Source organism: Giraffa tippelskirchi, chromosome 3 (assembly GCF_054371585.1).
Source record: "Giraffa tippelskirchi isolate mGirTip1 chromosome 3, T2T-mGirTip1v1.2.pri, whole genome shotgun sequence".
Taxonomy (NCBI): Eukaryota; Metazoa; Chordata; class Mammalia; order Artiodactyla; family Giraffidae; genus Giraffa; species Giraffa tippelskirchi.
Genome location: NC_137277.1, coordinates 98,971,423 through 98,993,138, shown reverse-complemented (window position 1 = coordinate 98,993,138; position 21,716 = coordinate 98,971,423). Strand labels below are relative to the sequence as shown.

Below are 21,716 nucleotides of genomic sequence, written 5' to 3'. Positions count from 1 at the left end.
ATCTGATTTTGTTATCAGGGTAATGCTGGCTCATAAAATGAGTTTGTAAGTGTTCTCTCTTCTGTTTGGATGAGTTTGACAGGGACTGATATTTTTCTTAAAGTGTTCATATTCTGTGGATGAAATAAAGATTTAAAATGTTTATACTTCTTTTGGCTTTTGAATCCAGGTTAGGAAGTCTCAGGTTATCAAGGAGTTTACCTTCATTTTCTTCTGTAAATGTAAAAGGACCTGTAAAGGTTTCATTTTTTTTTTTAATGTATGTCTGATTCATTTGGAATTAATTTAATGTGTAGTATGACAGACTGAGCTAGTTTTATCCTTTCCATATGACTAGCTGTCAGAATACCACTTGTTTAAATTCTTTATTTTCCCACTGATTTAAAATTTCATTTTTATCATTCACTAAACTTCTGGATTTTAGAAAATTCTTTTCCATTAGTCTGTCTATTCATGTGCTGATACCATACTGTGTTCTTTACAGAGACTTTATAACATGTTCTAATATCTGGTAGGGCTCGTTGTTATGTATTCTTTGCATTGGAATCTACTAGTCACCTGCTATATATTTCTTGGAAAAAGCCTAATAGTGACATCCGGCTGACAATGAATCTTCCTACATTGGTATGCTAATAAGCTTCCATGTTTTCCATCACAGGGATGTTTTATGGTTTTCTTCATGCTGGTTTGGTAAATTATGCCTATTTCTTATATCCAGTGTTTTGGTTTTGTTTTTGTAAATTAAGCCTTCCATCATACCTTTTAACTGCTTTTTGTTTACACACATGGGCGCACACACCACATGAAAGCTGTATTATTGAGTCCTTGCTGATTTAACTTACTAAATGCTGATTACCCCCATTGGCTCCTTGTTAGATTCTATAAGATTCCTCTAGAGGGAGACAAAAAAGGGTGAAGGCTCCTATCAGTGTTGTGCCTAGTCGTGGACCTTCATCTGGTAGGGGTAGTTAGTTATACTCTCCGAATTTTTTTCTTTGCTTCATTGTAGGTACTGCTCAAATCTGTCTTGCCTTCTTCCCGTTAGAGACAAGGGCACCAGATGGGTAGTTCATCCTCGTTAGAAGCCCGAGTTTTGAGACACAGTATGAGGTTTTAATAACCTCAACTTATTCCCTGTTTCCTGAGTCCAAGAGGACATAGATGCTTTCTGCAGATACTGTTACCACCTTTTTTTTTTGAGATATAATCCACATACCCTAAAATCCACCCTTTTAAGTATATACAATTCAGGGGTTCTTAGTGTAATTCACAGTTATGCAACCATCACCACTATCTAATTTCACATTTTCATCACTCCAGAAAGAACCTTACCTCTTTATGGAGTCATGGACCTCTGAACCGTGTTAGCAATCACTCCTCTCCCTCAGTGACTACTAATTATTTTCTGCCTCTATGGATTTGCCTATTCTGGACATTTTTTATAAAAAGAATCATAATGTGGCATTTGTTATCTGGCACATCCTTGCCATCTTCCATCTTTTTTTATTTTAATCATCCTAGTGGATATGAAGGTGGTATCTCATTGTGGTTTTGGTGTTCACTTCCCTAATGGTGCTGAGCACTTTTTCCAGTGGCTGTTGGCCATTTGTATATCTTCTATGGGAGAAGGTCTATTCAAATCCTTTGCCTGTTTTTATCAGTTGGGATGTCTTACTATTGAGTTGTAAAAACTGTGTAGGAAAATATACTCAATTTTTATTTATCAAAAGCTGATATACAAACTTATGTATCACACTGGTCTATCATTGATAAATGAGGTGCATGTTAGTATTTGAAATACTGTGACTTGAGCTACAGCCAATTCATTTGCCACCAGGCTAGATACATAATGATAATAGCATGTTTTTAACCCTCCAGGTGAAAGGGGCCTACTTTTGTTATTTCTTACATTCCATTGTGGTGACACAATGCTGTTTTTGTTATTTCCAGTGATATATTCAAAAAGTATACTTCCTATTTTGGACTGAGAGGTATGATCAGGTCTCTTACCATGCTGTATTTCTCCTTACCTTGTTTGTTTGTAGTTTCTGCTCTGTGAAAACTGTTGCTGTGTTTGGGGCTGCATAGCTAATGGTGGTTACCCTCACAGAGAATCATGGTCTCCAGTGTTCTATATTGTCCTGTGTCATTTTAACTTTTGGGGGTCTGAACTCTTTCACAGGCAACTATATAACCCCTTTGTTTTTAGTTGCAACTATCTCACCTCTGTCTATCCTTTTATTTCTAATCTCTCTGAATCCTTGTTTTAGGTTGAATTGTGCTTTGTGAACTAACCTCAAATCTTGAATCTCTTCAGGGATGACTTAAGCCAAACTGTTTTATTATCAGTATGTTTGGTAATAGTTCTATCATTCTTTTTTTATATTTTCATAGATCACTTATATAAATTCTTTCACTATAGGAGCTGTTTTCTTCCATTTTGATGCTTAGGGAGGTGTGTACTTTTCATCTACTAGTTTCCTTTTACACTAGTATCTTTTAAAGACCAAGAGTATTATCAGTATCTATTAATTCCTTACTGTAATACTCAAATTAGACAGTGGGCTTTTTCTCCTCCTCATTGTCTAAATTTCAAATAATCAGTGAGCTTCTTCAACTTTTCATACTCTCTCCTCTCTAATAGTTGTATGATATCTACATTTTTAGAGCATATTGTCATAATAGTACTTTATTACCTGTGCAGCTCTGTTTTTAAATGAATACTTTTTCCTTGCTGCTTGTGAGTTTTCAGTTTCTTGGGTGGTAGCAGTGAATAAAATGTCAACCCATTCACTCTATGGAGGTACACACTTCCTGCTGTAAGGAAGTCAGTTACACTGGTCACAGTTTACCCTAAAGTTTAATGTAAACTTTCAGTGATATAAATAGTGATTCTTTGGAATAATCAACAATTCCCTAATGGTAATAAATATATTCCCTGAAAAATCTGTTTAACAGAGGAAGCAGGAATTCTGAGTGGATCTGCAGCATCGCTAATTATATTAGCTTTCAAACTGTCCTACCAAGGTTCATCTCAAAGCAGTAAAAGGGATTATTAGAGCTACAAAGCAAGTACCACTTCCTTACCCCCACAGACATAGCCTGTCATGTATAACTTTAAAAGCAACTAGAGTTAGCTTATTTGAAATCAATCACTAGAGGAAAAAACTGACAATTTTTAAAATGAAATACAAAGTGCACATTTACATTCACTATTAACTAACTTTGCTTGTTTTTATTATATTTTAAAACTGACCTAAGGATTTTAAAGTTTTTTAATAATTTTAAAATTATTTTCACCCAGGAAGTGTCATCTGACTCTCACTATAAAGCTGACAAAAGCTATATATACCAGATAGTCCTAGGAAGTAAATAATAAAAAATATGCTCTATTCACAAAGTTTTACTTCATAATTATTTAATATACTCAGATGGTTAAGTTCTGGTAAGATAAAGTAATGGTAAGATAAAGTAATGATACTTAGTTTAATCATTTTATACACTTCTAGTAACAAAGATTAAGTGAACCCCCAAATTTCTTCCATTTAGAAACAGTGACTAAAAGAAGCATATTTCGATATGGGCAGTCGACTTACAGGTTCAAATATGACTTTTTGCTCTGTTGAAGAATACTAGCTCACAGGCCTGGGCTCTGAAATTTTAATACATCTGCTGTCCAAGTTCTTAGCCCATTTCCACCCACCTTCATTCTGAGAAACTGACAATGCAAACCCAACACTGCTTTGGAGCTATATGCCCTATTCCTGTACTCCCACAGGTAACACCTGACTGAAGATGAGCACGCAGAAACAAAAGAAATACAAGGATTGCACAAACTTCAGAAACAAAATAGATACAACCAGTGAGTATTCCTAAAATGGGGATGAATTGAAGAAACAATGTACTATGAAAATGATTATTTAATACTCATACAGCTAATTGTGTATCATTAGAGTGTTCCAGGAGGAGAGCCTGGCAGGCTGCGGTCCATAGGGTGGCAAAGAGTCGGACATGACAAGTTGACTTACCATGCATGCACGCAGACTGTTCCAGGGCACTGTTACCTGTATTATTTAATCTGTACAATTTTAAGAAGTAACTCACACAAGGCCTGAATAATTTTACAAGGTCACATAAATACAGAAAGACAGAAGTGGGATTTAAACCCAAGCAGTTTGGGTCAAGAATCTATGCCTTTTACTCTACATGCTAAATCAAATTTCCAGAATGACAAAGCTACTGGAATTTTGAAGAAAAAAAAAAAGAAAACCTCTTATGAAAAGGTTACAACACTAAGAGAACGCAGAATTGATGACTGCTAAGCAGGTAGGAGAAGCTCTATACAATGAGAAGAGCAATGTTTCCCAGAATTGATAAAAGGCACAGAATTCATTCAAGTAGTAGTGGACCCTGAACAAGAGAAATAAAAATACACACCTGTCTAAAACAAAAAAATCAAACTGACATTATGCTTATACTTAACAGATGCCAAAGAATGTACCCTCTATAGATACCTGAGATAAAATGCTGATTTTTCTCTAGATATGTCCCAAAGTGCTTTAGGTTTTTACTAAAAATTAACATATTTAAATGTTCAGAGTAGACAGAAACCCTGACTAGTGCAAAGCTGTTATTCCTACTCATTCCATCCCCAAATTAAGTTTTTAAAATTTCTGTAATTCTAATAAAAATGTCAATAAGATTGTCTTTTGAGGCACAACAAAGTAATTCTAAAATTTATCTGGAGGTCAAAATGGACAAAAATTGAACAATATTTAAAATTAAAGGTAAGCATAATTAAAACTAAAAAAACTTAAATATGGCAGTGCCTGTAAGTATGAAGAATGAATCCAACAGAAGTATTTAAACAAACGTATATAACCAATATGCCTGTGGATGTTTCTCTAGAGAATGAATGGAGAACTGTCTTAACAGAGTAAGAGTTAATTTATGCAACAATGATACCATAAGATACTGTCCTGCAGTTGAGAATGAAGTAGTTCTGAAAGGGAATACTATCTGATATATATTAAGTAAATTTATCATCCCATGTGTTATACAACAAAATTATAAATGAACAGAAAAATATCTGGAAGGATATACTAGAGGATGGAAGAGGCCCCACATTTTAAAAACATATGCTGCTTAAGTGTTTTTCATCAAGCACATGCTGCATGCATAATTTAAAAGAACAGATGAAAAAATACTGTAAGAATGCTGAAATACAGGCAGAAACAGGTCTTAGATTTTTTTTCTGAGACAGTTAATTCGACAGATGTAAGGTACAGGTCTTCCAAAACACCATGGGGGTGGGGTGGGGGGGGAAGGACACATGATCAATCCAGCAAAGAAGAGTGAACGGTGAACTAGGAGAAAAAAAATTGGTTCTATTAAAGATATTCTTGGGCTTCCCTTGTGGCTCAGCTTGTAAAGAATCTACCTGCAATGTGGGAAACTGGGGTTCAATTCCTGAGTTGGGAAGATCCCCTGAAAAAGGGAAAGGCTACCCACTCCAGTATTCTTACCTGGAGAATTCCATGGGCTGTATAGTCCATGGGGTCGCAAAGAGTTGGACATGACTGAGTGACTTTTTACTTCACTTTCATTAAAGATGCAGTTGAATTAATTTTAAAAATTCAGTCCTAATCTTTTCCACAAGGAACACTTCTAAAACAAAGTAACACAGGAAAGCTAAAAATAAACTGATGGTGACTTGCTGGGGATTATGTTATTCAGGAAAAAACTAATCCCCAAAGGTTATTTACTGTGTAAGTCCATCCAACAATGTGAAATGACAAAATTTTAGAAACAGGACAGACTGGGGTGGAGGTGAAAGAGCCAAGTCAGGTGATGTATGTAGTTATAAAAAGGTATTAAGAAGGGTCCTTGTGGGTTTGGGACTGTTTGTCTTGACTTGGTGGTTGACATTCAAAATCTCCAAAGGGGGCAAAACTGTATACAAATTAATACACATCTGGGGAAAACTAAGAATTGTGGATTGCATCAGTGTTAATACCCTCGTTGTAATATTATAGTATCATCTGCAAAAGGAACTGGGAAAAGTGCAAGATATCTCTTATTTCTTAAGGAAAGGAATGTGAATCTACAAGTGTGTCAATAAAAATAGTAAAGTTTAAAAATAAATGGTACCACAACAGTTAAAATGAAAAACAAAGGCAATAGTAAATGTATGGAAAGCTGTGGAGCAACTGGAATCCTCATTCACTGCTAGTAGAAGTGTAAACTAATTCAACTACTCTTGGTAACTATATATCCATTCCTAGGAATACACCCAATAGAAATGCATATGTATATTCACTCAAAAAATGATGAAAGGTTCATGGCAGCGCTTGTATAACAGCCAACAATGTCTACCAGCAGTAGAATGAATGAATAAACTGTATATTCACACATGAGAATGAACAGATTACTGCTTTTTGCAACAACATGATGACATAACGTGACACTTAAAGAAGCTAGACCCCAAAGAGACATACTTTCTCAATGGATTTAGATAAAAAGGTGCTTCTCAAGCAAAGAAAACTATAAACAAAATGAAAATATTTATAGACTGGGAGAAAATATTTGCAAATAATGTGACTGACAAGGGCTTATGTTCTAAGATATACAAACAGCTCATACACCTCAATAACTTAAAATCCAATCAAAAAATGGGCAGAAGACATACAGATAGCCAATAGGCATCTGAAAAGACGATCAACATCACTAATTATTAAAGAAATGCAAATAAAAATTACAATGAGGTATCTCCTCACACCAGTCAGAATGGCCATCATCAAAAAGTCTACAAATAATGCTGGATGGAGTGTAGAGAAATGGGAACCCTTCTACACTGTTGGTGGAAATGTGAACTGGTGCACATACTATACAGAAAGCAATAGTGAGGTTCCTCAAACTAAAAACAGAACTACTATATACAAGCCAGTAATCCTACTCCTGGGCACATATCCAGATAAAACTATAATTCAAAAAGATATATACACCCCATGTTAATAGCAACAATATTTACAATAGTCAAGACATGGAAACAACCTAAATGTCCACTGACAGATGAATGGACAAAGAAGATAAGGTACATATATACAATGAACAGTTACCCCCAAAAATGAAATGTTGTTTATAGCAGCATGTATGGATCTAGAAATCATACTAAGTCAAAAAGAAAGAAATATAGTATCATGAACATGTCTACAAACAAAAATAGACTTACATACACTTGTGGTTGTCAAGAGGGAGGGAAGGATGGGGAGTTTGGGATTAGCAGATGCAAACTGTTATATATAGGATGGATAAACAACAAGATCCTACTATATAGTATAAGGAACTATCTATATTCAATAGCCTGTGATAAACCATAATGGAAAAGAATATGAAAAAGTTTATGTAGTTACAAGAATCACTTCGTTGTACAGTAGAAATTAACACTGTAAATCAACTATACTTCATAGACTACCCTTCTTGACTTTTCATTATGTGAAAATTCAAGATGTACACTTATGTTTATTTTAAATACATAAAATGAAAGAAGTATACCATGGAGCTAGAAAACAAGAGAGCCAAGATTGAAATGAATGAGACAAAATTTGAGACAAAATACATTAAGTGATTCCAATAAGAATATTTTAAGTGATAAAAAATTCAAATCTAGCAATATGTAAAGAGGGTAATTCAGATTCCCAGTCATCACCCTCCCCCCCACACACACATATTTAACAAAGTTGCAGGATACAAACTCAAGATGTAAAAGTTGTGTATAGAGGGCACATCTCAACATAACAAAATCCATTTATGAAAAACTCACAGTTAACATCATACACAGTGGATAAAAGCTGAAAGCCTTTCCTCTAAAATCAGACACAAGGATGTCCACACTCTTGCCACATCTATTTAACACAGTATTAAAAGTCCTAGCCAAAAAAAAAAAAAAAAAAAGTCCTAGCCACACCAATCTGACAAGAAAAGGCAACCAAACTGCCAGGGAAGAAGGAAAACCCACATTTGCAGACGACAGGATACTATATATAGAATAACCTTAAAGTCTCCACCAAAAAATTAGAATAAAATAAGTAAACTTACAGGATACAGAAATATCTGTTGCCTTTCTATATGTTAATAACAAGCTATCAGAAAAAGTACGAAAACAATACCATTTAAAATTTCATCAAGAAGGATCACATACCATGATCAAGTGGGATATATCCTGAGCATGCAAGAATTCTTCAATACACACAAATCAATCAATGTGAGACACAAAGTAAGAAACTGAAAGATAAAAACTATATGGTAATCTCAATAGATGCAGGAAAAGCTTTCATCAAAATTCAACAACCATGTATGATAAAAACTCACCAGAAATTAGGCACAGAAAGAACCTAACTCACCATAATAAAGGTCACTCAATGGTGAAAACTGAAAGCATTTCCTCTAAGATCAGGAACAAGAAAGGGTGCCTGCTCTTGCCACTATTATTAAACATAGTGTTGGAAGTTCTAGTCAGGCAAGCAGAGAAGAAACATAACAGGAATCCAGATTGGAAAAGAAGTAAAACTCGTGACTGTTTGCAGATGACAGTATACTATACCTGCCCATTCTCTCTGTCCATGGGGTTCTCCAGGCAAGAATACTGGAATGGGCAGCCATTCCCTTCTCCAGGGGATCTTCCCAACACAGGGGTCAAACTCAGGTCACCTGTGTTGCAGGAAGATTATTATTATTATTATTATTTACTGTCTGAGCCACCAGGGAAGCCCAATACTGTACACAGAAAATTCAGTCAAGTTGCAGGATACAAAACTAATATGTAGAAATCCCTTGCATTCTGATACACAAACAAAAAATCGGAAAGAGAAATTAAGGAAACAATCCACTCACCACTGCAACAAAAAGAATAAAATGTCTGGGAATAAACCTACCCATGGAGACAAAAGACATGTATGCAGAAAATAAGACACTGATGAGAGAAATCAAAGATGACACAAACGGAGACTATACTATGTTCTTGGATTGAAAGAATCAATACTGTGAAAATGACTACCCTAAGCAATCTGCAGATTGAATGCAATCCTTATTGAATTACCAAGGGCATTTTTCACAAAACTAGAACAAAAATTTTTACAATTTGTATGGAAATAAAAAGACCCTGAATACCTAAAGCAACCTTGAGAAGGAAAAATGGAGCTGGAGGAATCAACCTTCCTGACTTCAGACTATACTACAAAACAACAGTTGTCAAGACAGTATGATACTGGCACAAAAACAGAAACACGGATCAATGGAACAAGATGGAAAGCCCAGCGACAAAACTCACGCACCTATGGGCATCTTAAATTTGACAAAGGAGGGAAAAACATACAATGGAGAAAAGAAATCCTCTTCAGTAAGTGGTGTTGGGAAAGCTGAACAGCCATATGTAAAAGAATGAAATTAGAACACTTCCTAACACCATACACAAAGATAAACACAAAATGGATTAAAGACCTAAATATAAGACCAGAAATTATAAAATGCCTAGAGGAAAACCTAGGCAGAACACCCTGAAATAAATTGCAGCAAGATCTTCTTTGACCCACTTCCTAGAGTAAGGGAAATAAACACAAAAATAAACAAATGGGACTTAATTAAACTTAAAAGCTTTTTGCACACCAAAAGTAATCAAGATAAAAAGACAACCCTCAAAATGGGAGAAAATATTTGCAAATGAAGCAACTGACAAAGGATTAATCTCCAAAATATGCAAGAAGCTTATACAGCTCAATACCAGATAAACAAACAACCCAATCAAAAAATGGGCAGAAGACCTAAACAGACATTTCTCCAAAGAAGACATACAGAAGACCACCAAACACATGAAAAGATGCTCAACATTGCTCATTATTAGAGAAATGCATATCAAAACTACATTGAACTATCACCTCACACTGATAGGAATGGCCATCGTCAAATCTACAAAAAATAAATGCTGGAAAGGATGTGGAGAAAAGGGAAACCTCTTGCACTGTTGGTGGGAATGTAAACTGATACAGCCACTAAGGAGAACAGTATGGACTTTCGTATAAAAAAAAAAACACAACTATTATATGGACCCAGCAATCCCACTGTATGTACCCAATGTTCACTGTAGCACTATTTACAACAGCCAGGACATGGAAGCAAACTAGATGTCCACTGACAGATGAATGGATAAAGAAATTATGGTACATATATACCATGGAATATCACTCTGTGGCCATAAAAAGGAAAGAAACTGGGTCATTTGTAGTGATGTGCATGAATCTAGAATCAGTCATAGAGTAAAATCAGGCCAGAAAAACAAATAGTGCATATTAACACTTATCTGTGTATTCTAGAAAAATGGTACTAATGAACCTATCTGCAGGGCAAGAACAGTGATGCAGACATAAAGAATGGACTTGTGGACACAGCAGGGGAAGGGATGAACTGAGAGAGAAGCATTGACATATATATACTACCATTCATAAAATAAATAGCTAGTGGGAAGCTGCTATATTACACTAGGAGCTCAGCTGCGTGCTCTGTGATGGCCTAGTAGGGTGGGATGGTGGGGGTAAGATAGAGGCTCAAGAGGGAGATCTAGGTACACTTACAGCTGAGTCACATTGCTGTACAGCATAAACTAACACAACATTGTAAGGCAATTATGCTCCAATTAAAAAATAATAATATTAAAAAATACCTAGGAATAAGCCTACCAAAGGAATGAAAAGACCTGTCTACAGAAAACTATAAGACACAGATGAGAGAAATCAAAGACACAAACAGATGGAGAGATATACTATGATCTTCAATTGCAAGAATCAATATTGTGGAAATGACTATACTACCCAACGCAATGTATAGATGGAATGTAATCCCTATCACATTACCAAGTATATTTTTCACAAGACTAAAACAAAAAATTTTACAATCTGTATGGAAACAGGAAAGACCTGAAATAACCATAGCAATCTTGAGAAAGAAAAATGGTGTTGGAGGAATCAGGCTTCCTGACCTCAGACTATACTACAAAGCTACAGTAATCAAGACAGTATGGTACCGTCACAAAAACAGATCTATAGATCAATGGATAGAAAGCCCAGAGATGAACCCACACACCTGTGGTCCCCTAATCTATGATAAAGGAGTCAAATATACAATGGAGAAAAGACAGCCTTGTCAATAAATAGTGTAGGGAAAACTAGGCAGCTACATGTACAAGAATGAAATTAGACCACTCTCTAACAATGTACACAAAAATAAATTCAAAATGGATTAAAGATCTGAATGCAAGGCCAGACACTAAAACTCTCAGAGGAAAACATAGGAAGAACACTCTTCGACATAAATCAAAGCATGATCCTCTTTGATCCACCTCCTAGTGTAATGGAAATAAAAACAAAAACAAACAATTGGACCTAATTAAATGTAGCAAGGGAAACCATAAAAATGACAAAAAGACAACCCTCTGAATGGGAGAAAATAATAGCAAATGAAGCAACTGTCAAAGGATTACTCTCCACAAGATACACAAGCAGCTCATGCAACTCAGTATCAAATCAATAAACCACCTAATCAAAAAATGGGCATAAGACACTAAAACAAACATTTCTCCAAAGGAGACATACACAAGACCACCAACCACATGCAAAGATGTTCACCACCACTCATTATTAGAGAAATGCAAATTAAAACTACTATGAGTTATCACCTCACACTAGTCACAGTGACCAGCATCAAAAATAAACCTACTGGGCTTCACTGGTGTGTCAGTGGTAATGAATCTGCCTGACAATGCAGGAGACAAGGGTTCAATCCCTATCCTAGAAAATCCCACATGCCACTGGGCAACTAAGTCCATGTGCCACAGTTATTGACTGAACCTGTGCTCTACAGCCCAGGAGCCACAACTACTGAGCCCACTCCCTGCAACTATGGAGGCCTGCACATCCTAGAGCCTGTGCTCTGCAACAAGAGAAGCTACCATAATGAGAAGCCCATGCTGCAAAACTAGAGTAGCCCCTTCCCCCGACTCATCGCAGTTAGAGAAAAGCCTGAATAGCGACAAAGACCCAGCATGGACCAAACTGAATGAATAAATAAATCACTGTTAAAAAAAAAAAAATCTACACACAAGAAACACTGGAGAGAGTACGAAGAAAAGGGAACCCTCATGCACTGGTGGGAGTGTAAACTGATACAGCCACTATGGAAAACAGTACAAAGTTTTCTTAAAAACTAAAAAAAGAACTCCCATATGACCCAGGCATCTCACTACTGGGCATATACTCAGAGAAAATCATAATTCAAAATGATATATGCACCCCAGTGTTCACATCAGCAATGTTTACAACAGCCAGGACATGGAAGTAACCTAAATGTCCATGAACGGAGAAATGGATAAGTAAGATGTGGTACATATATACAATGGAATATTACTCAGCCATAAAAAGCAACAAAATTGAGTCATTTGTAGAAACATGGAGGGACCTAAAGAATATCACATAGAGTGAAGTCAGAAAGAGAAAAACAAATATCATAAATTAACACATACATGGAGTCTAGAAAAACGGCACAGATAATCTTACTTGCAAGGCAGAAATAGACACAGATGTAGAGAACAAAAGGATACCAAGGGGCAAAGGGTTGGTGGGAAGAACTGGAGACTGGGATTGACACATATACACTATTTATACTATAAATAATAACAAAGAAACTCAGCCATACTAATGAGAACATACTGTATAACAGAGGGAACTCATACTTAAGGCTCTGTGATGACCTGAATCAGAAGAAAGTCCAAAAGGGAGTGGCTATCTGTATATGTATAGCTGATTGATTTCGCTCTACAGTAGAAAAAGCAACTATACCTCAATAAAAAAATTTTTTTAAATCTTCATCAAAAATTAAGTAACTAGGAATATGTATTATTTGGTTTATACCCCTTTTTTGGAAACTGTCCCTCCACCACTATCCTCCATATGATATGCCCCCATTGATATAAAATCTTACTCTCCATAGTTAGGTAAATATCAGTACACCTCATTCCTGAAGAGACTACCACTGGGATAGGCTCCCTGCTCAGATTTGAAGCCTCAGGGATTTCTGGAGTTGACACTAGAAAGAAATGTCAGAATGGTCTCTCTCTGGTTGCTGAAACTGTAAAACCTAAAATTTGGGACCTACTTGTGTTCTTGTTTTTCTACCACATGGAAAAGGCATACTGAATATCACAGAAGGTGAATATTCAGAAGCCTCTGAATAGATAAGAAACAGTACCATGACTACATTCAAGTCTCTGGTGCAAGTATTTCATGAGACACACTTACAAGACCTTTTTAATAAATTAATTACCATTTCTGCTTAACCTAATTCAAATTGAGTTTCTTTCAATTGCAAATAAAGGTTCTGATATACTAAAGCCAAAAAAATACAACCTTTACTATGCTCATAGAAAATTTCACTCTTGTTGTTCAGTTGCTCATTTGTGTCCGACTCTTTGCGACCCCATGGACTGCAGCAAGTCAGACTTCCTATCCTTCACCATTGCCTGGAGTTTTGCTCAAACTTACTGACGTTGATTGAGTGCTGGTCTTATAAAGTACTTAACATGCATTAACTCATTTGATGCTTATTAGAATTCATGAGATTGAGTGCTAGAATCCTATTTTGTACATAAGGAAAATATATAGTCCTCCATGAGGTAACTCAGCTAGTACAGTAATGAAATAAATTCAGATCCAGGCAGTCTGGATCTTCAGTGCATGTGCTCAACTATTAGATCACACTGCCTCCCGTAAGACTATTTCTCATTAAATAATAAAAACTAAAAATAATGGAACTAAATTTGAATTAAATGCTCATGAAAAAGAGTCACATAAGAAATTATAAATGACTAAAAACATTTAAAATGTTCAAGCTCGGTATAATACAAAGAAATACAAACTGAGATTACTTTTCACTTATTAGAATGAGAAAGTTTAAAAGATGGCTAATACTCAGTATAAGCAAAGATATGGGAAATAGGGACCTCATATGATGTTGAGAGGATAATTTGTCAGTATCCTTCTTCAGTAATTGAAGTTTTAGGTAATTTATTTCAACAGAAACATTCACATTAAGACTAAGAGGAAAAGATAAATTTAAATAATGCTGTTCCCTAACACAGTTTATAGTAACAGAGAATCAGCAGGGAATGAAACAGAGGACACCAAAACACCTGAATGCTGCTGCTGCTGCTGCTAAGTCGCTTCAGTTGTGTCCGACTCTGTGCGACCCCATAGATGGCAGCCCACAAGGCTCTGCGGTCCCTCGGATTCTCCAGGCAAGAACACTGGAGTGGGTTGCCATTTCCTTCTCCAATGCATGAGTGAAAAGTGAAAGTGAAGTCGCTCAGTCGTGTCCGACTCTTCGCGACCCCACAGACTGCAGGCTCCTCTGTCCATGGGATTCTCCAGGCAAGAGTACTGGAGTGGGTTGCCAGTGCCTTCTCCATTAGGGATGACTACATACTGAGAAATAGGCAAATCTTCATGAACATTTCAGCAACAAAAGAAAAAAGGCGTGATACAGAACAGTATAAAGTGTATAAGCCCAGTTGTGTAAAAATATATTGTTTACACTGGTATTTAAAATTAAATTTAAAAATACACAGAAAAAATATCTAGAATTATATGCTGAACTGGTATTAGTTCTTGTCTTTCGTACCTGGGACATCAGACCAGATGGATGAGATGACTCACTTTATATACATATATCTGTATTTAAAAAATTTTAATCCAATGAGGATATTTTACAATTAAAAGAGAATATCTGCAGAAAATAGAAAGACATACTCTGGTTCAATCATACCTCAGAGCAAATATAAAATCCCAAATGCAAGAGAACTAAGCATTTTTTAAAAACTAGAAGAAAATGTTTATACTTGTATAAATAAAAAAAATGCTTCTGCCTACAAAAGTTCAGAGCAAGTAGAAGCCATCAAATATATTAAAATGATACTAACAAAATAAGATTCCATGTGATTAGTCTCACTAATAATGCAGACAAAAAATATAAGGGCAATATTTAAGTCCCTTAGGTAATTTATATTGTTTACCAAGTCATATTTAAATGGTAACCTGTCATGTATAAAAAAGTATTGCCTCCCTAGCAATAAGAGTATGGTTTCAAACAACTATTAAATTTACAAAAATAAATGAGTTCTAAAACTCAATTGATCACAAAACTGGAAAAACAGGTACACTTAAATACATTTCTGGTAGCGCTCTAAAATTTGTTTTCTAGGAAACAATCTAATAACAAATCTGACAAGAACTATCAAAACTGTTCTTTTTAATGATTATAAGATATTCTCTGATAGGTTAACTCTGCTTTGGGGCATACATGCCATGAAAACACCACTGAATAATGGTAACACAATGAAAGGACCACCAAGACAGCTGTGCTGTACTTAGTCATTCATTTGTGTCGGGCTCTTTGTGACCCCACTGACTGTAGCTCGCCAGGCTCCTCTGTCCATGGCCATTCACCAGGCAATACTGGAGTAGGTTGCCATCCCCTTCTCCAGAGGTTCTTCCCAACCCAGGGATCGAACCCAGGTCTCCCACACTGCAGGAGGACTCTTTATCATCTAAGCCACCTGGGAAGCCCAAGCAGTGCATGGCTATTCACAATACAAAGCTTCTCAAACATATACATACACCAAGTAGCAGAAGAGTTAAATTGTAGCACTAAGCCATAAAGGAATAAAGTTATTAACAATGAAAATTATGTAGACTAAGTCGATGTTCAGAATAGTCACACAAAAATGAAAAGCACAACTTAATACAGATCTGCTGATTATAATTACAGAAAGATGTAACTTTATGATCTCTAAATTCTTATTTCTGTAAAGGTTTTTAAATTCACGACAAATAACAGATCTCAAGAATCTCTCTCAGAAAACAGTATTTTGATGTTACATTCCAGTAACAAAACACATATTTCACAAGTTTCAGTTAAGTTTGTTAATCGTATTCTTTTTTGTCTAATCTTATCCAAACCTGCTCTATCCAGTTTTATTAAGAAACATATAATGTTTGCGAGGAGCCCTGGGATGAGAGACACCCAGGTGCCCCAGTGCAAAGGGTTCTCCCTTCAGACTCGTCTTAAGGACTTGGCTCAGAACACCTATAACGCAATCTCTAATACTCTAGGGACTCATGAATCCCCTCTAGTCAGGGTCACAGAGTAATGGCACCTCACCCCAAAGGTTCAAACAGGTACTTCCTTCAAGATGCCAGAGTAGGAGGATGCAGAGTTTGCATCTCATCACAACTAGGGCACCTGCAAGGTGCTGGTGGGGGACTTCGAACACCTAAGGAGATGGGCAGAATCCCTGAGTAACCAGGGTCTTGGCTCTCAGGCCAGGGTTGGGCCTGAGCTCCTGTGGCAAGAGCACCAAATCCAAACCACTGTACTAACAGAGAACTTCAGACCCCAGAGAATATTAATCAGCAAGAGATCCCCCAGAGGTCCTCATCTTGGTACCAAGACCTGGTTCCACCCAACTGCCTGAGAACTCCAGTGCTGGATGCCTTAGGCCAAACAATGAGCAAGACAGAAATACAGACCAAACCCCCATCCAAAAAAAAAAAAGAGAGAGACATCCAAAAATATGGTACAGATGAAGGAGCAAGGTGATAACCTAAAAGACCAAATGAATGAAGAGGAAATAGGCAACCTACCTGAAAAGGAATTCAGAGTACTGATAGTAAAGATGATCCAAAGTCTCAGAAACAGAATGTGGGCATGGATCAAGAAAACAGAAGAAATGTTTAACAAGGACCTAAAAGAACTAAAGGACAGACAGACAGTAATGAACAACACAATAGCTGAAATGAAAAATATGCCAGAATGAATCAACAGAATAACTGAAGCAGAAGAACAAATGAGTGAACTTGAAGATAGAATGATTGTAATAACTACTGAGGAGCAGAATAAAAAGAATGAAATGAGGACAGTCTCAGAGGCCTCTGGGACAACATTAAATGCACTAACATTTGTTTCATAGGGGTCTCAGAAGAAAAAGAGAAAGATAAAGGGTCTGAGAAAATATTTGAAGGATTATAGTCAAAAACTTAGCTAACATGGGAAAGGAAATAGTCACTCAAGTGCAGGAAGCACAGAGTATCCCACACAGGATAAACCCAAGGAGAAACACATAGAGACATAGTAATCAAACTAACAAAAATCACATTCAAAGAAAAAATATTAAAAGCAGCAAGGGAAAAGCAACAAACAACATACAAGGGAATCCCCAAAAGGTTATCAGCTGATTTTTCACCAGAAACTCTGTAGGTCAGCATACTCTGCGAGGGTATATGTAAAGTGATGAAAGGGAAGACCAACAATCAAGAATACTCTGCCCAGAACGGAACAGAGAAATCAAAAGTTTTACAGACAAACAAAAGCTAAGAGAATTCAGCACTATCAACCAGCTTTAAAACAAATGCCAAACGAACTTCTCTATGCGCAAAACAAGAAAAAGACCTACAAAAATAAACCCAAAACAATTAAGAAAATGGTAATAGGAACATACATATCAATTCATTACCTTAAATGGAACTGGATTACATGCTCCAACCAAAAGATACAAAATGGTTGAATGGATACAAAAACAAGACTCATATATGCTGTCTACAAGAGACCCACTTCAGATTTAGGGACACATACATATTGGAAGTAAGGTGATGGAAACATATTACATGCAAATGGAAATCAAAATAAAGCTGGAGTAGCAATACTCATATCAGAAAAAACAGACTTTAAAGACTACTAAAAGAAGGATCAATCCAAGAAGAAAATATAGCAATTTTAAATATTATGCACCCAACACAGGAGCAGCTTAAAACAAAAGGTAAATGTTAACAGCCATAAAAGGGGAAATTAACAGTAACCCAGTAATAGTGGGGTATTTTAACACTCCACTTTCACCAATGGACAGATCATCCAGACAGAAAATTAATAAGGAAAAACAAGCCTTAAATGAAACATTAGATCAGATAGACATAATTGATATTTATAGGACATTCCATCCAAAACCAGCAGAATGCACTTTCTTCTCAAGTGCACATGGAACATTCTCCAGGATAGAGCACATCTTGGGTCACAAATGAAGCCTCAGTAAACTTAAGAAAATTGGAATTATATCAAGCATCTTTTTTAATCACAACACTATGAGATTGGAAATCAATTACAGGAAAAATAAAAAAGAAAACTACAAAAAACACAAACACGTTTGTTTAGTACTAAATATTCAAAAAATCAGAGAAAAAATCAAAGAGAAAATTAAAAAAAATAGATAGCAGCAAATGACAACATAAACACAACCATCTAAAACCTATGGGACACAGCACGAGCATTTCGAAGAGGGAAGTTTATAGCAATCCACTATCACCTCAAGAAACAAGAAAAATCTACAATAAACAATCCAATCTTACACATAAAACAACGAGAAAGAAGACCTGAAAAACTCCAGTTAGATCTGAGAAGAAATAAATGAAACAGAAACAAAGAAACAACAGCAAAGATCAAAAACACTACAGCTGATTTTTTGAGAAGATTAAATTGATAAATCTTTAGCCAAACTCCTCAAAAAAAAAGAAGATTCAAATCAATAATATCAAATATGAAAAAGAAGAAGTTACAACTGACACTATAGAAATACAAAGGATCATTAAGAGACTACTACAAGCAACTGCATGCAAATAATATGGACAACCCAGAAGAAATGGACAAATTCTTAGAAAGGTATAACCCACCAAGACTGAACCATGAAGAAACAGAAAATATCAATGGACTAATCACAAATAATAACATTGAAACCATAATTAAAAATCCTCCAACAAACAAAAGTCCAGGACCAGATGGCGTCACAGGTGAATTCTATCAAACTCTTAGAGACCAGTTAGCACCTATCCTTCTCAAATATGTCCAAAAAATTGCAGAGGGAGGAATACTCCCAAACTTGTTCTATGAGGCCACCATCCCCCGATACCAAAATTAAACAAAGATATCAAAAAGAAAATTACAGACTAGTAACACTGATGAACACAGACACAAAAATCCTCAAATAATACTAGCAAACAACATTCCAATAACACATAAAAAGGATCACACACTATGATCAAGTTAAGTTTATCCCAAGGATGCAAGGATTCTTCAACATACACAAATCAATGTGATACACCACATTACCAAATTGAAAGATAAAAATCATATGATAATCTCAATAAATGCAGAAGCAGCTTTTGAAAGACTTCATCATTTATTTATGAAAAAAACTCTTCAGAAAATTGGTATGAAAGGAACCTACCTCAACACATTTTAAAGGCCATATGAAACAAACCCACAACAAATATTATTCTCAATGATGAAAAACTGAAAGTACTTCCTCTAAGGTCTAATAAGACAAGGATGTGCATTCTCACCACTATTATTCAATGTAGTTTGGAAGTCCTAGCCATAGCAATCAGAGAAGAAAAAGAAATGAAAGGAATCCAGATTGGAAAAAAATTAAAACTGTCACTGTCTGCAGACAACATGATACTATACATAGAAAACCCTAAAGATAACATATGAAAATTACTAGAGCTATTCAGTGAATTTAGTAAAATCACAGGATATAAAATCAATACACAGAAATCCCTTGAATTCCTATAAACTAACGACAAAAAAATAAGAAAGAGAAATTAAGGAAACAATCCCACTTACCACTGCAACAAAAAGAATAAGATACCTAGGAGTAAACCTACCTATGGAGACAAAAGCCAGTATGCAGAAAACTGGAAGACACTGATGAAAGAAATCAAAGATAACAGAGAGAGATATAATATATTCTTGGATTGAAAGAATCAATATTGTAAAAATGACTAGACTACCCTAAACAATCTGCAGATTTAATGTAATCCCCATCATATTACCAAGGACATTTTTCACAGAACCAGTACAAAAATTTTTATAATTTGTATGGAAACAAAAAGATGCCAATTAGCCAAATCTTGAGAAAGAAAAATGGAGTTGGAGGAATCAACCTTCCTGGCTTCAGACCACACACAATTAGATGAAGTAGAGACAGGTAACCTTCCAGAAAAAGAATTTTGAATAATGATAGTGAAGATGATCCAGGATCTCGGGAAAACAATGCAGAAGATACAAGAAATGTTTACCAAAACCTAGAAGAACTAAAGAACAAACAAACAGAGATGAATAATACACTAGAAGGAATCAGTAACAGAGTAACTGAGGCAGGAGGAGGAGAAAGAGAGAAAGGGCCTGAGATAATATTTGATGAGATAGCTGAAAAATTCCCAAATACTGGAAAGGAAATAGTCAACCAAGTCCAGGAGCACAGAGAATCCCAGGCAGAAAAAACCCAAGGAGTAACACACCAAGACACATAGTAATCAAACTGACAAAATTAAAGACAAAGATAAAATATTAAAAGCAACATGGGGGAAAAATGACAAGTAACATACAAGGGAACTCCCAACCGGCTATCAGCTGATTTCTCAACAAAAACTCTACAAACCAGAAGGGAATGGCATGATATATTTAAAGTTATGAAAGGGAAGAACCTACAACCAATGATATTCTATCCAGCAATACTCTTATTCAGATTTGATGGAGAAATCAAAGACAGGTGGCCAACAAACCCAGGAAAAGATGCTCAGCATCACTGGTTATTAGAGAAATGCAAATCAAAACTACAATGATTTATCACTGGTCAGAATGGCCATCATCATAAAATCTACAAGCAATAAATGCTGAAGAGGGGAACCCTCTTGCACTGTTGGTGGAAATGTAAACTGATACAGCCACTATGGAGAACAGTTTGGAGGCTTCTTAAAAAACTGAAAATATAACTACCATATGACTCAATAACCCCACTATTGCACATATACCCAGAGAAAATCATAATTCAAAAAGACATATGTACCCCAATGTTCACTGCAGGACTATTTATGATAACCAGGAGACAGAAGCAATCTAAATGTTCATTGACACATGAATTGATAAATATGTGATATACACACACACACACACACACACACACACACACAATGAATATTACCCAGCTATAAAAAGGAATGAAATTGGGTCATTTGTAGAGATACGGATGGACCTAGAGTATGCCATACAGAGTGAAGTTAAGTCAGAAAGGAAAATATATTAATGCATATATACAAAATCTAGGAAAAGTGTACACAGATGAACCTATTTGCAGGACACGAACAGAGACCTAGATGGAGACAATGGATATGTCGGCCTGGAGGGAAGCAGAGGGTGAGACAAATTGGGAAAGCAGCGTTGACACATGTACACTACCATGTGTAAAACAGATAGCTAATGAGAAGTTATAGGGAGCACAGGGAAAGATGACCTAGAGAGACGGGATGGGGTGGGTGGGAGGTTCGGAAGGTAGTTGATATATGTAAACATATAGCTGACTCACTTTGTTGTGCAGCAGAAAGGAACACAACATTGTAAAGCAATTATACTCCAATAAAATAAACTGAAAAAAAAAAAAGACAACATATGAAATAGAAGTAAACTTCTATAAATCATATACCTGATAAGGGATTAATATGCAGAATATGCAAAGAACTGCTACAAGTCAACAATAAAAAAAAATCAAATAATCCATTTTAAAAATGTCC

At 35.9% G+C, this 21,716-nt stretch overlaps 1 protein-coding gene across 2 annotated transcripts in view; it reads right to left on the bottom strand.

Moving 5' to 3' along the window:
* The window catches only part of WDSUB1 (WD repeat, sterile alpha motif and U-box domain containing 1), a 64,746-nt gene that overhangs the window by 3,367 nt on the left and 39,663 nt on the right, over positions 1-21,716 (bottom strand). The window contains exon 11 of one of the 2 annotated variants that reach the window (XM_081582834.1): positions 8,603-8,709. The exons of the other annotated variant lie outside the window; for it this stretch is intronic. Within the exon in view, the coding sequence (XP_081438960.1) occupies positions 8,603-8,709 (107 nt within the window). The remainder of the gene's footprint in view (positions 1-8,602; positions 8,710-21,716) is intronic. 2 annotated transcript variants of the gene reach the window in all.